We start from the raw sequence: 13,293 nt of genomic DNA on the forward strand, positions 1-13,293 counted from the left end.
ACGTGATATAAGTAAATGAACGATGAGATAATATTATTTTACCACTTACCTTAAACCAGCTTATGCTAAACTATACCTTCCGACCACAAGGAAAAGAAAAAATAACAATAACCAATTTAAAAAAATAATAAAAAAATATTTTAATTGACGAACATCACAATAGAGCACCTTATATAACATTATATAATATTAAAAATATATTTGTAATTAAAACTTAATATTAATCACTAACTTGAGCATTATACCTAAATCTACACACACAAACATACAGACAGACAAACACAATAATAAAGTCAATCAACCCCTCCACCCCCACCGCATGCGTCCGCAGACGATGTACCCCCGCACGTGTCCCCAGTATCACTGTAAAAAAATAACATACATAACAACGCTTGTTATAACTGAAAATGTGTGAAAGAAAAGTGTATGTAATACATCCACTTTTCGCCATTTACAATGTAAGTCCCATGTACTCCCAAAAAATCCGGGTAGTCCCGAGGTACGTGGAACCGATAATTTTCTACAGCGGCCAGTTTAATTGAAACGCCTACAGTCAAACCATAAAATAGTTTTGTAGGAATATGTGTAAATGTATGTGCCAGAATACTGAATAAATAAATAATAATAATAGCCAACGTCGCGCGTGTGTACATAATATACAGGTACGCTGTCTAGTCCATCAGTCTTATAATCCGGTGAGACGGATAATCGACACAAGAGAGAGACACTGGTCCTCCAAGCCACGGAGGTCTGCTATCTCAATTTTTTATCTTAGGGTATTACTCTAAACACTTCTTGACAGCATACATTTTTGGCCCGATTCGGGATTCGAACCCGAATTCTCTAGCACACTACCGACCGCACCACAGAGGTAATATTTTATTATGGACTTCTTTTATCTAAATATAGTCATCATAGTCAAATTTTCTTTCAAATAAATAAAATAAACACTTACTTAGAACAATAATTGTTACTCGTATCACCGCTTGGGCTATAATCATCGTCATCATTATCGTTTATGCCCGGATTGTCATATTCACCAAAAGGTGTATCCCCAAAATCTCCCGTACTATCATGTCCATTGCTTCTATTTCCCTTCTTTTTATTTTTACTGACTTCTACAGGTTGTATTGCACGTAGCAGAGGAATGGAACCGAATATTATAGGTTTAGTATCCCAGCTATTGTGGTGGAAATCACTTACGTCCACGGTAACCTGAAAATTTAACTATGTAAATCTAAAACCCACCCAAACAGCGTGGTGGACTCAAGGCCTGTATAAAAAAAAATTATAATCTACTAGTTAGTTCGCAGGTCTAGCTAAGTTTGCGAGTAACTTGCTTCCGGTTTCTTAGTACATTTAGCGGTAGTTTATCTATTATAATATATACTCATAGAAAAAAACGCTATTGAAGATATAAACTACCGCTAAATGTACTAAGAAACAGGGGACTATTTAAAAAAAAAATTAAAAGCGTGTTTTTCGAATCCAGATTTTCAATCTCCATGCAATCTCCGTCAATATTTTATGCGTATTTGTCGTAAAAGTGTAGCAGATTAACATACAAACTTTTCCAACTACATAATTAGTATGAAATTTTTAATATAACAAAAGCTTAAAAACCACTGAACTCAATTTGTACGTTTTTACGTTACGTACGTTCAAAAGACAGAGTGATTCATAAGGATGGTTTTGGCATCTACCTGTGCTATGCATACCTATAAATGCGTGTTCGCGTTAATTCCCGTATCCTATTATATATTAAACATGCATCGCGAGAGTTTAAAATGTATGAAACGAAAATAGTTCTAGTAGGTACGCTTTTTGAGCTAAATTACTGAACCAATTAAGATGACGCAAAGCTAAGGTACAGCTGTTGGCAAAACATATAATAAGTAGTAGCTAATAAAAATTACCTTTAATTCATATCTGATATGTATAAAATTACATAACTCCAAGTTATACACTTTTATAGGTGGGACGGGCATTTCAAAGTTCCAATTTCTGGTAGTGCGGCTGTAGATAGGACCGCGCCGAGTTGCTGCGACTGTATCGTGCAGTTTCTTCTTACCAGAGTTCGATTTTGCTATGTATGTTGTATGCTGTAGATAAAAGAAATATAGTACTTGTTATTAAATCATTTTTGGAATAAATGTTCAGTTAAGGCCTTAATTTTTTTTATTAATGTTAATAATTTATGTTTGGATGCTTTTCCCCATATTACAATAAATTATGTCTAGAGCTTCGTGTCGTGGTAAAAATAAAGTGAAAATAGTGAACTTAAAAAAAATATTGATTTTAATTTTAATCTTTCAAAAAATTGTAGAGAAAATTATAAATTTCTAAATCATATAAGGTTTGCGATAATTGTCTGGAACCTATTCTCTGGCGCTGGCCCACCAAATAAACACACAAAGCATAAAAAGGTCTAGCCATTCCGTCCACAAAGACTCAAAGAGTGTGACGCGAGATTTTGTAAAATACTTTTTTTATTTAAAAAGACTACTCCCACAAAAGGTTGCTATTGTTTCGAAAGGAAACATAGCACAATCAGATCAGAAACAACTGTTTGTGAATCGCACAATATTTCCGTGTGGGAATCGAACCCAAGACTTCCCGACGCAATAGTAGCAGCGTGGTTACTTTACGCACTGCGTCATGGAGGCAGTCAACCTTTATCAACTAATTATAATTAAATTACCTTTAAAATAGCAAGTCTGACTCCATAAATCTCCACCTTGCTGGGGTTCATCACTGACACTTGCACAGGCATTAGTTGTCCCGGACAGAATCCTCCAGACGGAATGGTGACCTTCACTTGAGATGAACCCTGGCGCACACAGCAGCAGGAGTACGAGTCCACTAAATTAAACTTTAATGGATGCTAAAAAAAAAGTTAATACATTTCAATAGATATCCCTTTGACCGCCACGGTCGGCTATACTCGGCAAATCAGAAAGTGCTCACGCTTTCGTCGGCAAATGTCGACAACGACACGTCGACACGTTCTGATTTGTCGAGTATAGCCGACCGTGGCGGTCAAAGAGTTAAGCCAGAACACAGGTTTTCATCTATTTCCACATAAAATTTTATGAAACTCTGTTCAGTAGTTTAGACGTGAAAGCGTAAAAAACGGATACCTTCGCATTTATAATTCAAGCATCTATCTGCCAGTGGCTTAGTCCGTGTGAAAAAAATCTCGTGGAAAAAATATAATATGCATTAACTTGTGCCAAATTGCATAAAATATCTATTTAAGCATCCACTCTCTTATTCATAAAAATATATGAAGTTATAAAAGGCTTATAAAGTGTTTTGATTCTTTCACGTCTTAGCGAAATGAAAAATAGAAAAAATATTATAGTAGCTTTTTAACTAAAATAGGTTTATAGTGTGTTTATGAATAAGAGGGCCAAACTTTTGCTTTTGTACCCATAGTATTGATGTATCGATTTGAAGGAAGGATTCATATTGTACCTGGCAATAAGGTATTTTATTCAAGTCCACGGCTGTAAGAACAGTAATCATCATAGACTTCTCTCTATCGGCTGAAAATGCTCCCTTCGCTTTAACAACCACTTTGATGTGGTATCTAATGTGTCCATACTTGCTTTCATAAGAGGAAGGCGTGTCTATCGGTATTGGAATAGTAAACGGATACTCGTGAGTAGCTGGTTCTAAAGTGTGTTCACCTGAAAATTGAAAAAAAATTTTTTTTAATATTTTTTACTTCCTAAATATGACACCTGAAAATTTAGAAAAACATGTCTTAAATAGTTATTTCGCATTTCTAACGTCAAAGCATGATAATTGAAAGCGTGAAAGTTTTAGAGCCTGTATTGTTTTGTAAGTAGAGTTAATATAAGTTGGATAGTATTACGTGTACACTTACTGTTAGTGTTTTTTTTAAAGTACATATTAATTTTTGAAAGAACAAACTCACGGGCACGCACGCACATACACATGTACACGCACTTATTAAAAATAGTAGAACTAAGACTAAAAATACATAAAGTTTTTGTTTAATAAATATTTTACCTTCAAGAATAGTATATTTTCTGTTAAAATATTCCTCATTAGATGATCGGACTACACTCGTGTTGTCAGCGGCCACGTCTGTCCATCGCACTGCACAGAATCCCTTGAACTTCACATAGAATTCTGTAATGTGAAAACAATAATAAAAATATAGCAATTCTAAATAAATGTTATCAACTAGTTTTTATTTATTGTTTTTAACTTTAAAATCTTTACGATTTTAGGTGCTTATTGCTATGTCAAGAAATAAATTTAGTAAAACTTTAATTAAGTATATTAATTAACATTTTAAACTTGAGAATCTTCTTTGCGTGTTTTTAAGTGATAATAAAAAAAATACAGGGGTATTAAACTTTTTTCCTTATTGTGACATCAAACAAAAATCCGCTAATTAATTCACCTAGTTTTCCTGATTCATGCATGACGCACATAGAGCTAGGTAGATATAATAATAAAACAGGTTAAAGTATATGCCTACATAACTTAAAAATAATAACTAAAATAAAAGAATAGGCATTCCTGACGCATTTGAAAAGGACTGATCGGATCTTGCCGCCGATAGGGGGATTTGGAAGGGAATGAGGCCAGCAGTGGGACACTCAAACAGGCTAAGGAAAAAAATAATAATTTAAAAATTTTATTTATTTTTCTTCTACCCACTAGTTATCTTCTATGACTTATGTAAATATTATTATTATGCAATAGTCTATCTTAGTAAAGGTCACCTAAGTTTAGAGTAGGTATTAGATAAGTCTAGTAATAGTCCTAGTTGAAACTAGATAATGTGTATGAATCATAAAATATATCCAAGATAAGCCATCAAATAACACTTATAAAGTTAATTTAAAAAAGGGAAAAAACATGAATAAATTGTGGAAATGGTTTTTATGTATAATTATTATGTTTTCTGATAACAATACCTATAATAAAATAAATTAATTAAACGCGCCAAAATAATTTATTACCTAAGTATTAAACTATAAAAATTCAACAATGTTGTTATCCATTAAAAAAAAAAATAACCAGCAGCGGGAAGCTTAAAGGTCTAACAAAAAAGTGTTAAGTAACACTAATCACAAAAAAGGTTCGGACTGCAAAAAGTTTGCATAGGCAGCTACCCAAACACTATCCAGAGACCGGAGTCCAAGTCTTATTTATCATACGAAACAAATAAAAATAAACGTAAAAACCCAATATTTACCTGATATAGTTTTTGGCTTAGTTTTAGTGAAAACAATCTTTCCAATTATATTCTGACCGGCGAAATAAACACCATTTCGATTGTTCAAAATAATAGTACCGTAGTCGAAACCCATAATGCACTAAAACTTTTTAATTTTGAAGAAAATAACCGCGAAAGCGTCCGCGCCGCGGCTAACTTACGAACTAATGACAAAGTCATTGTCACACATAACTTGTATTGAGTGAATGCGGGCATTTTGCTAAGTTGTTTCGCGAGCGATAAACAGGAAAATATCCGTTTTTATTTATTTAATTGAGATGACATTTATCAATATGCTTTCAATTTTGACAGAAATAAACTTTATTTTGATACTCAATGACGTCTGTGCATTTCGTTTTGAAACTGGATGTTAATATTTTTTAGAATAAAGTTTTGAAACGTAGTTATTTATAACTATTAAGCAATGCTGATTGATGATGATTCACACGTATTTATGATACTTAATCGCACGGGATTTCCCTTTTATACGTATCTTGATCTTATAGTTCACGTTGTGTGTGGGTTTCTCTATGCAAATATTATTATGTTATAATATTGTTTATTTATGTTAATAAGCCGCAAATTCCATGCTTGGGATATCCCGACCTGCGACCACGGCCAATATTACTTGCGCCTAATTATTAGGCAATCTGAGATAATAAGCTTTTTAACGTTCATTTCGTATAATTATTATGCATAGCACTGCCTCTGTGGTCTGAGCGGTAATGTACTTATGTGGCAACAGATCATGGGGTCTCAGGTTCGATTCCCAGGTCAGGCAGTGCTTTAATATCAATTTCTAATTTATATGAGAATATTTCTCAGTAGTATAGTAGCTAGAGTAGAGTTCGTTAATACGCCTGGCAATAGACTCGTCACGTTTCACAATTTATACGGACTAACATTGTAAATAGCTAACCATGGGTGTATTTCATGCACCTCCGTTGCACCTGCGAGTATTACAGCCGTGACGCATCATCATGTAGGTATTTATCACACATATATAACAGATATATTTATCTATCTTTCTATAAATAAATGAAATAAAGTGGTGTAACGTAAAAAGATATTTATCATAAATGCTAGGAAGCAAGTGAAATATAAAGTAAACACTACGGTATATAAAAGTTTGTGCCTCGTCTCATTCATGTATATGACGATCTTGTGTCTTTTGTCGAACAGGAACTCTGAACACCATAGTAGCTGAAAAAAACACAAATTACTTTTTATTGCATGGTTACAAAAAAATTAGTTATAACAGAAAATCATTTCTTTCTTCAATTCCTGACACTTTGGTTTTCAGCAAGAAACACAGCAAGTGCTCAAATAAAGTTGTCCAACACAGTAAGGTGCCAGGTTTAGCTTCAGTATCGGTCGAAGTTTAGGCAAGTTTTTGGATAGATATTTGGTGGTAACGTAATGTACTCAGAAATATGAAAATTCTCGGCAAATGGACTATGCTTAGTCCTAGCTATGTTCTCTCATCATACAATATTATTGTTGACTAGATTGGTCGTAACTTGATGATATATAGCCTATAGCCTTCCTCAACAAATAGGCTATCTAACACTGAAATAATTTTTCAAATTGGACCAGTAGTTCCTGAGATTAGCGCGTTCAAACAAACAAACAGTCAAACAAACAAACAAACGAACAAACTCTTCAGCTTTATAATATTATTATAGATATTATTGATATAATATAACACATTATCATCATACAATATTTTATATATTGATGACAACTTACGAAAGTAGTAAATGTTTCATAGTTTTGCGCTCTCATAAGCATAAAATTAAGGTTCGAGCGACTAAAGCAATATAAAAATCATTGTCTTCATACTCACAGCTCCAAAGAAAGCAACAAATATACAGCCAGTTCTCAAACTGAAAGTACAACTAAGATTCTCCGGATTGTTCGAGTCCAAGAACTTCTCGATCATCTCCCTTGATTTGCAAACATACGAAAAGATATCAAAAATTCAGATTTCTGTACATCAACAACGAACAAATACGCTTTAATTTGACATTTCTGAATGTTGACTATGACACACTTTACTTTTTTATATTTAGTAACTATGGTTGATGATGTAAAAATAAATAGGACAGACAGAAAGGTTCATCATTTTTAGGGTTCTGTACACAAAGGGACTATTACTAAGCCTCAGTTGTCTGTCCGTCCGTCTGCTACCAGGCTGTATCTGAGAAACCCCCATAATAGCAAAAAAAATCATAAATGATGTATTTTCGTTGCTGCTATAACAACAACTACCTATAAAAACCAAATATTAATTATGGGGACCCCCCCCATAATTTTTCGTATGGGAATAGAATCTACCACTACTAGCACGCTAACTTGTCTTATTGTCCTCGGTAGAAAAATTAGGCTAAGTTAAATTGAACACTAAAAAGGTCGAAAGAAAATCCTGTTTCAGCCCTCCATTTTAACATTTCACAAACACAGTACAATACTTTGTTATCCTTTCATTCCAGTAAAATCCTAACAATAATAATTTACATGACTACACGGCGGAAGTCGTGCGTATCACTTCTTTACGTAATATCCGGCGAGACAGGATCTCGACGGAGGTTCTATATGATGCGGAAATCATATTTGTTATCGTAAGGTGATTTTTACAATTGTATTGAAACTGTTTAATATTTTAGAAGAGGAAACTAGGAGAAAAAGGCATTTAGATCGAATGAATTAATAAATCAATGTTGGGTTCAAATCTTAAGGTTGTACAGCTCTCTTTAGCTTTCGAAAGTTTATATCTGTAAAAAAAAAATCCTATATTGGATTATATTCCTGTAACTACCAATAAATACACGAATATATAAGTACGAGTAGGTATTTAGTCATCAAATAATTTAATTTGAAGGGTATTTACGCACTTCTTGAAAACAGTTGATCAGAGATAAATAAATGTAGGTAATTTACCGTAGACGAGTATAGATACATTTTAAATACAGTAGGTATTGTTATATTACACCGATAGAATAATTTCTAAAATGACTGTGTCCGATAGCGCGACAACTATTCAAAGTTCCGAGAATCACGGACTCAAAGAAAGCATAATTATCACTATTACTCATCGAATAACACTACTTTACATTGTAACTGACTTTACATTGATTTTTCAAGTTCTAAAGTATTATTTATTTGAGGTTATAATCTATATTATGACTACTAAGTTTCATCAAAATCTATTGAGTATTTTGTGATCAAAAGTAAAATAAACGTTTTTATCAGTATAGTTCACAATTTTAAACCGCGTATCGATTTCAGTCGTTTTCCAAAGCCAGTATTAACACGTAGCAAGCTCTACTAACCCGAGTGCTGGCAGTAAGCCGATTCTAAAGCCGCTGGACGTTTAATACGATAAGCTGAGTATCCAGCCGTGAGTTACTTGCGGGCTTACTGGGAATTGTACGACACATATTATGTTTACAACTGTACCTATATAAGTTTTAAGATTTTTTATAGCTTCTGTTTTTTACTTTGGCCGTGTAAAAGATTTCCTGGGGTAAACCACCTTAAGTTTTACTCCAGATTACAAACAATGTGTGTACAAAATTTCATCAAAATCTATTTAGTAGTTCTTTTGCTTTTGGGTAAAAGAGTAGCAAAACATACATTAATCCTTATAAACTATCGCATTGATAATAATTTTGTGTAGGATTGTAGGATTTACAATATCACGCCTTTTTACCCAAACGTATAAGCAGAGGTGTATGAAATACACTCATGTTAAGCCATTCACAATGTTAGTCCCATGTAATAGAAGGCGAGTCGAGGGTTACCAAACTCTGAGCTACTATTGAGAAGTCTTTTACTACAGATGTTCAGCAGTCTTATAACAATACACATCATCACAAGCTTTTAAACATAAAGCAGAAATACACCACAGCTTTAGCTTTGAAACTCAATATTCCCCACAGCAAACATTTTACATAGCATTTGAAAGTAAGTTCGCTGTTAAATCGAGCGCGCCGCTAAGAATTGAATCAATCGTATCGAAATAAACATCCGGAGAGGAAATGTTGAGACTCTGACGTTTTAGGGAGCGTTTTCATTGAACAAGAACTCGGCAGAGTGAAGTGGAGCGGATTGTAAATCGACCAATCACAGTGCTTGAAATCTCTTGTCTGTTGCGGTAGAAATAGCGTCATTGGTAGATTCGCTATCCGCTACTCTTGGCCCTGTCGTGCTTCGCTTCCGTGGAAACGCACCCTTATACATCACAGCCTCTTTGGTAGCTCTGACGATCGGTAGCCTGTGCGATTACCGCGCAGAGGTCTCGGGTTCGAACTCCGTTCAAGCCAAAGACTCGTTTCTGTAATTTTCTGTCAAAAAATTCTCAGAGATAATTGCCTGGAGTTTGAAAGTAGTGTATGATAGTTCTTCGTATCTCGGAAAGCACATGTCGCTGTTGGTCCTGCGTCTGACCTGTCACTGTCACTGGTCGTGTCAGTTATCAAATAAAGAGAGTGTACCTGTAGCTTGGACACCGAAAATAAAGTCTTGAAAGTTGTCTGTTTTCAATGAGACTGGTTGCCTTAGCCAAATAGGTATCGAGTAGTATCGACCATGTGGACACTATTATATTATCGCCTATAATATGGGCAAAGGCTTTCCTCATAGCTTTTCACTGGAACCAGTCTCCGGTGGTCTTTATACCAGTAGGATGACATTATTTCATTAAATGATCTATCTTTAGTAACATCACGGGCATAAATAACTCATCAAACTCAAGTAATACAGTTAATATAACAAGCGTATATACTTAATCACATAAACCACATACTCAGGTAACACGGCAACTCTGTCTAATGTTTATCGCGAGTGTATCTTAAGTAGTTGTACATAAATACATTATATACTAGATAACGTATACAGGGTGTTCAAATTTAGTTGTAAATTTGTTGAGGCTTGTGATTAAGTATGCTGTAAAAATGTGTGGCTGTTTTGTTTCGGTTCGGTTTTTGGTTGATACAAAAAGTATAGATTTTTAAGACTATATCTACATTTCCAAAGGCAAGCAGAGCTTAGTATAAGTGACCATACCTGCTCTACCTTTAAAAAATATCAGTACGAACAAATAAAAAACACTTACTTTGTCCAAAATGTGTGATAGCACTTATTGTTTGATCCAGAATTGAATATGAGACCTCGTAGTGTGTTTGTGTCGAGGCTGACAGTTTATCAATTGAATACAAAGCAAAACTAATATGTCACGTCTTGAAACACCCTGTATACGTATATAGATGTATGCGTAAGTGCTGAAGTGGTTTGTGGCGGAAACACTAACCGCTGTACGTTTCACAGCCCTTTTATCGGTGACAGGAGTAGGCATTGTTTCGATTGCGCGAATTGTTAGCGGCAGAGTGAAAACAGTAAGCGGCTAACAGTTTGCTCGATATTATGTACTTACATATATACCTGTAGACGAACCCTGCTTGCGTCAAACTCATATTGTCGCAAGCATGGTTCGTTGTGTGGAAAAGCATTTTATTATACAACTTGCTAGTCCCATTAAGTATGTTCAACAGTCAAGAACTCAACATACTTACATTTGAAAGGCATTGAAACTTCGCACTCAGTTTGATTCTATGGTATTAGGTCTAATTAGCAGAAGTACCGTAATTAAAAATCACATAATATTAGTACTAGCAAATAGTTTGCCACAAACAATTTGCCAATTTTAAAACTAACTCCGCACTTAACCTCTCAGTATTAAAGGTTAACGAATATATTATATTATCTTTATAAAAATACTTGCGTATAGTGTATCAAGAAAAGTAATTTGTCTGAGACATTTTTACGAACTTACGATGAAAATTGTTTGACAGCGAATTTTTGTAACGAAAAACAAATTTTGAGGTAACAATGTTTTCGGGGAGGCCTGCGAGGATACCTTTTAGTAATATCGTTATGTTATATTAGCTTACCGGAAAGATATTTTGTTGAGAAGTATTTTGTATGTGGCATTAAAATATTGGAGTTTGTGCGTTAAGAAAATTGATTACAGAAACCTTCGCTACAAATAGTAGGGATAGTATAATAGGAATAATCAAAGGTACCTAGTCAAAAAGTCAATATTCCTGTGATTTCTTATTGTACTAATTTTTCTCTCTATCACATCCTTCTAGCAGAAAAAAACTGATTCGATAGGTTTTACTGCGAATCATAAAATCTTAAATTAGGTATATGCGCAGGTCGGGCAAAGTGCTCCTAAGTTTCTAAATTCCGCTGGAGTAATAGAAAACTTAGGCTAGTAACATATCCGATATCAGGCTCACCAAAGACATGGGACCTCAAAACATAAAACATGAAACGTTACCGTTTTCACACATCGCTCCTATCCTTCGGGAATTAAATTTTAATCGGAACCTAATCATTCTCACTTAAAAAATATAACAGCTAACCATTCATCCCTTATGTTTCAAGTACCATCATTCATCCGTTTCATCCCCACACGTAATAAAGATGAATGAGTTCTGCAAATAACTGGGAAGGCTACGGAAGCCCGAGGTTGTTCAGTCTTCCCTCGGGAGTGTTCTAGAATAATCGAGTTATTTTTATGTACAGTTACGAGCATAAATTGAGCACTAATATTTGGAGTTTACGTCATAGTACACCGGCAAGTGAGAAGCCGAGGTTAAAGCAGGCATACAACTGACAGTAATGCCGAATCACTGATCACTGTAACAAAAAAAAAATTTCTGCAATTGCAATGCAAAAGAAGATTTTAAGCATTTTTTACAGCTCTTTTCATCATTACTTTACAATTTATTATGCACTCAAAGTAAGTAATGTATAAACAAAAATTGAAATTTACTTTTGGATGGTCATCAATGTGCAAATAAAATTTCATTGAACTGTGCACCAATACACAATAAACTAAACAATCAGAACAATTGTAATAAAACAGCATTGTCTTACACCACTGCTCTCAACTCTATCAGACATATATCTATTCTCATAACTGTACATGACCTCAGCTCAGCTAATAACATGTTAGCAGTAAAACAGGCTTGTATCAAACACACTTAATGTGAAGGTTTCAGTACATTAGCGACGACATTGGAGAATTTTTAACTCGATTTCAATGAGGTTAAGAAGATTTATAGATGGCGGAGTTTAGTAAGATTAGTTTCGGAGGCTTTTTTTACAAACGAACAAATAATAAAATTCCTTTCTCTTTATTATATTGAAATATATGGGATGATAGCAAAAATGAACAAAGATGATATTAATTGATATGGGTCTGATTTCTTATTGTAAAAATAATTAGGTCGTCAACAAAATTGTTTTGGGTTTGGTTTTCCGCTGTTTGTATGTTTGTTAGAGTCTTTAGGACACAAAAGTAAGTCGTAGTATTAGAGTTACCTTTTTAAAATCAGAAGATATGCATTAATTTTGAGTGTATTTTACAGTTATTTAAAAACAATACACGAAATAATATACTGTAATTCAGATTGTGATTTAATTAAAGAAAAAAAAATAAACAATTTAGAAATGCAAATCCTTATCCAATTTACGAGACTATCAAACTTAACATCAATTTAAATACATTTTAAATTAAACTTTTCATTATTTATAACGTTTGTTAGTACAAAAGTATAGTGTTACACAAAACACTAATTGTCATTACTCGTAAACTCTCTTAGAACAAAATGATATAAAGTTTCATTTGACTAAGTACTCGCTTGGAATAAACTGAGTCTATTCTCTGAAGGTGAAAAACTACTTAAATACAATACATTATTTTGTAGCTAAAGAAATAAAAAAATGGCAGATAAAATATCTTTTAGAGCTTGAAAATGGATTCAAAACATTGTTTTTATATTAAATATTTGATTTTACGTAATGAGTATAAATCATAAGCAAAAAACTGCATGATGACATGTATTCATAAAATCACGCTATTTTCCCTTAGGGCTGGGCCAAAATAATGCTACCTGCTTAGATCCCTATAAACTTACCTCGCTTCATTCATATGACAAGACTTATGTACAGGACCGCCAGTT

General features: G+C 33.8%; 1 protein-coding gene across 1 annotated transcript; it reads right to left on the reverse strand.

Moving 5' to 3' along the window:
- Positions 1–130: 130 nt before the first annotated feature.
- Positions 131–5,436, reverse strand: LOC142983555 (arrestin domain-containing protein 17-like). The gene is made up of 7 exons (XM_076130494.1): positions 5,240–5,436; positions 4,039–4,161; positions 3,478–3,692; positions 2,702–2,884; positions 1,917–2,102; positions 956–1,215; positions 131–363 (listed from the first exon to the last, which is right to left on the reverse strand). Exons 1-7 carry the CDS (start codon positions 5,352–5,354, stop codon positions 294–296), a joined length of 1,152 nt encoding a protein of 383 aa, XP_075986609.1. The 5' UTR covers positions 5,355–5,436; the 3' UTR covers positions 131–293.
- Between the last annotated feature and the right edge of the window lie 7,857 nt (positions 5,437–13,293).

Source organism: Anticarsia gemmatalis, chromosome 24, assembly GCF_050436995.1.
Source record: "Anticarsia gemmatalis isolate Benzon Research Colony breed Stoneville strain chromosome 24, ilAntGemm2 primary, whole genome shotgun sequence".
NCBI lineage: Eukaryota > Metazoa > Arthropoda > Insecta > Lepidoptera > Erebidae > Anticarsia > Anticarsia gemmatalis.

Bases quoted from the DNA above. Each gene is read 5' to 3' on its own strand.
- LOC142983555 (XM_076130494.1), bottom strand. From the start codon at position 5,354: ATGGGTTTCGACTACGGTACTATTATTTTGAACAATCGAAATGGTGTT. The intron at 2,885-3,477 runs GTACAATATGAA...CTTTTTTTTTAG, and splicing joins ATAAAATACCTTATTGCCAG to CATCCATTAAAGTTTAATTT. The intron at 2,103-2,701 runs GTAATTTAATTA...TTTTATCTACAG, and splicing joins TCAGACTTGCTATTTTAAAG to CATACAACATACATAGCAAA.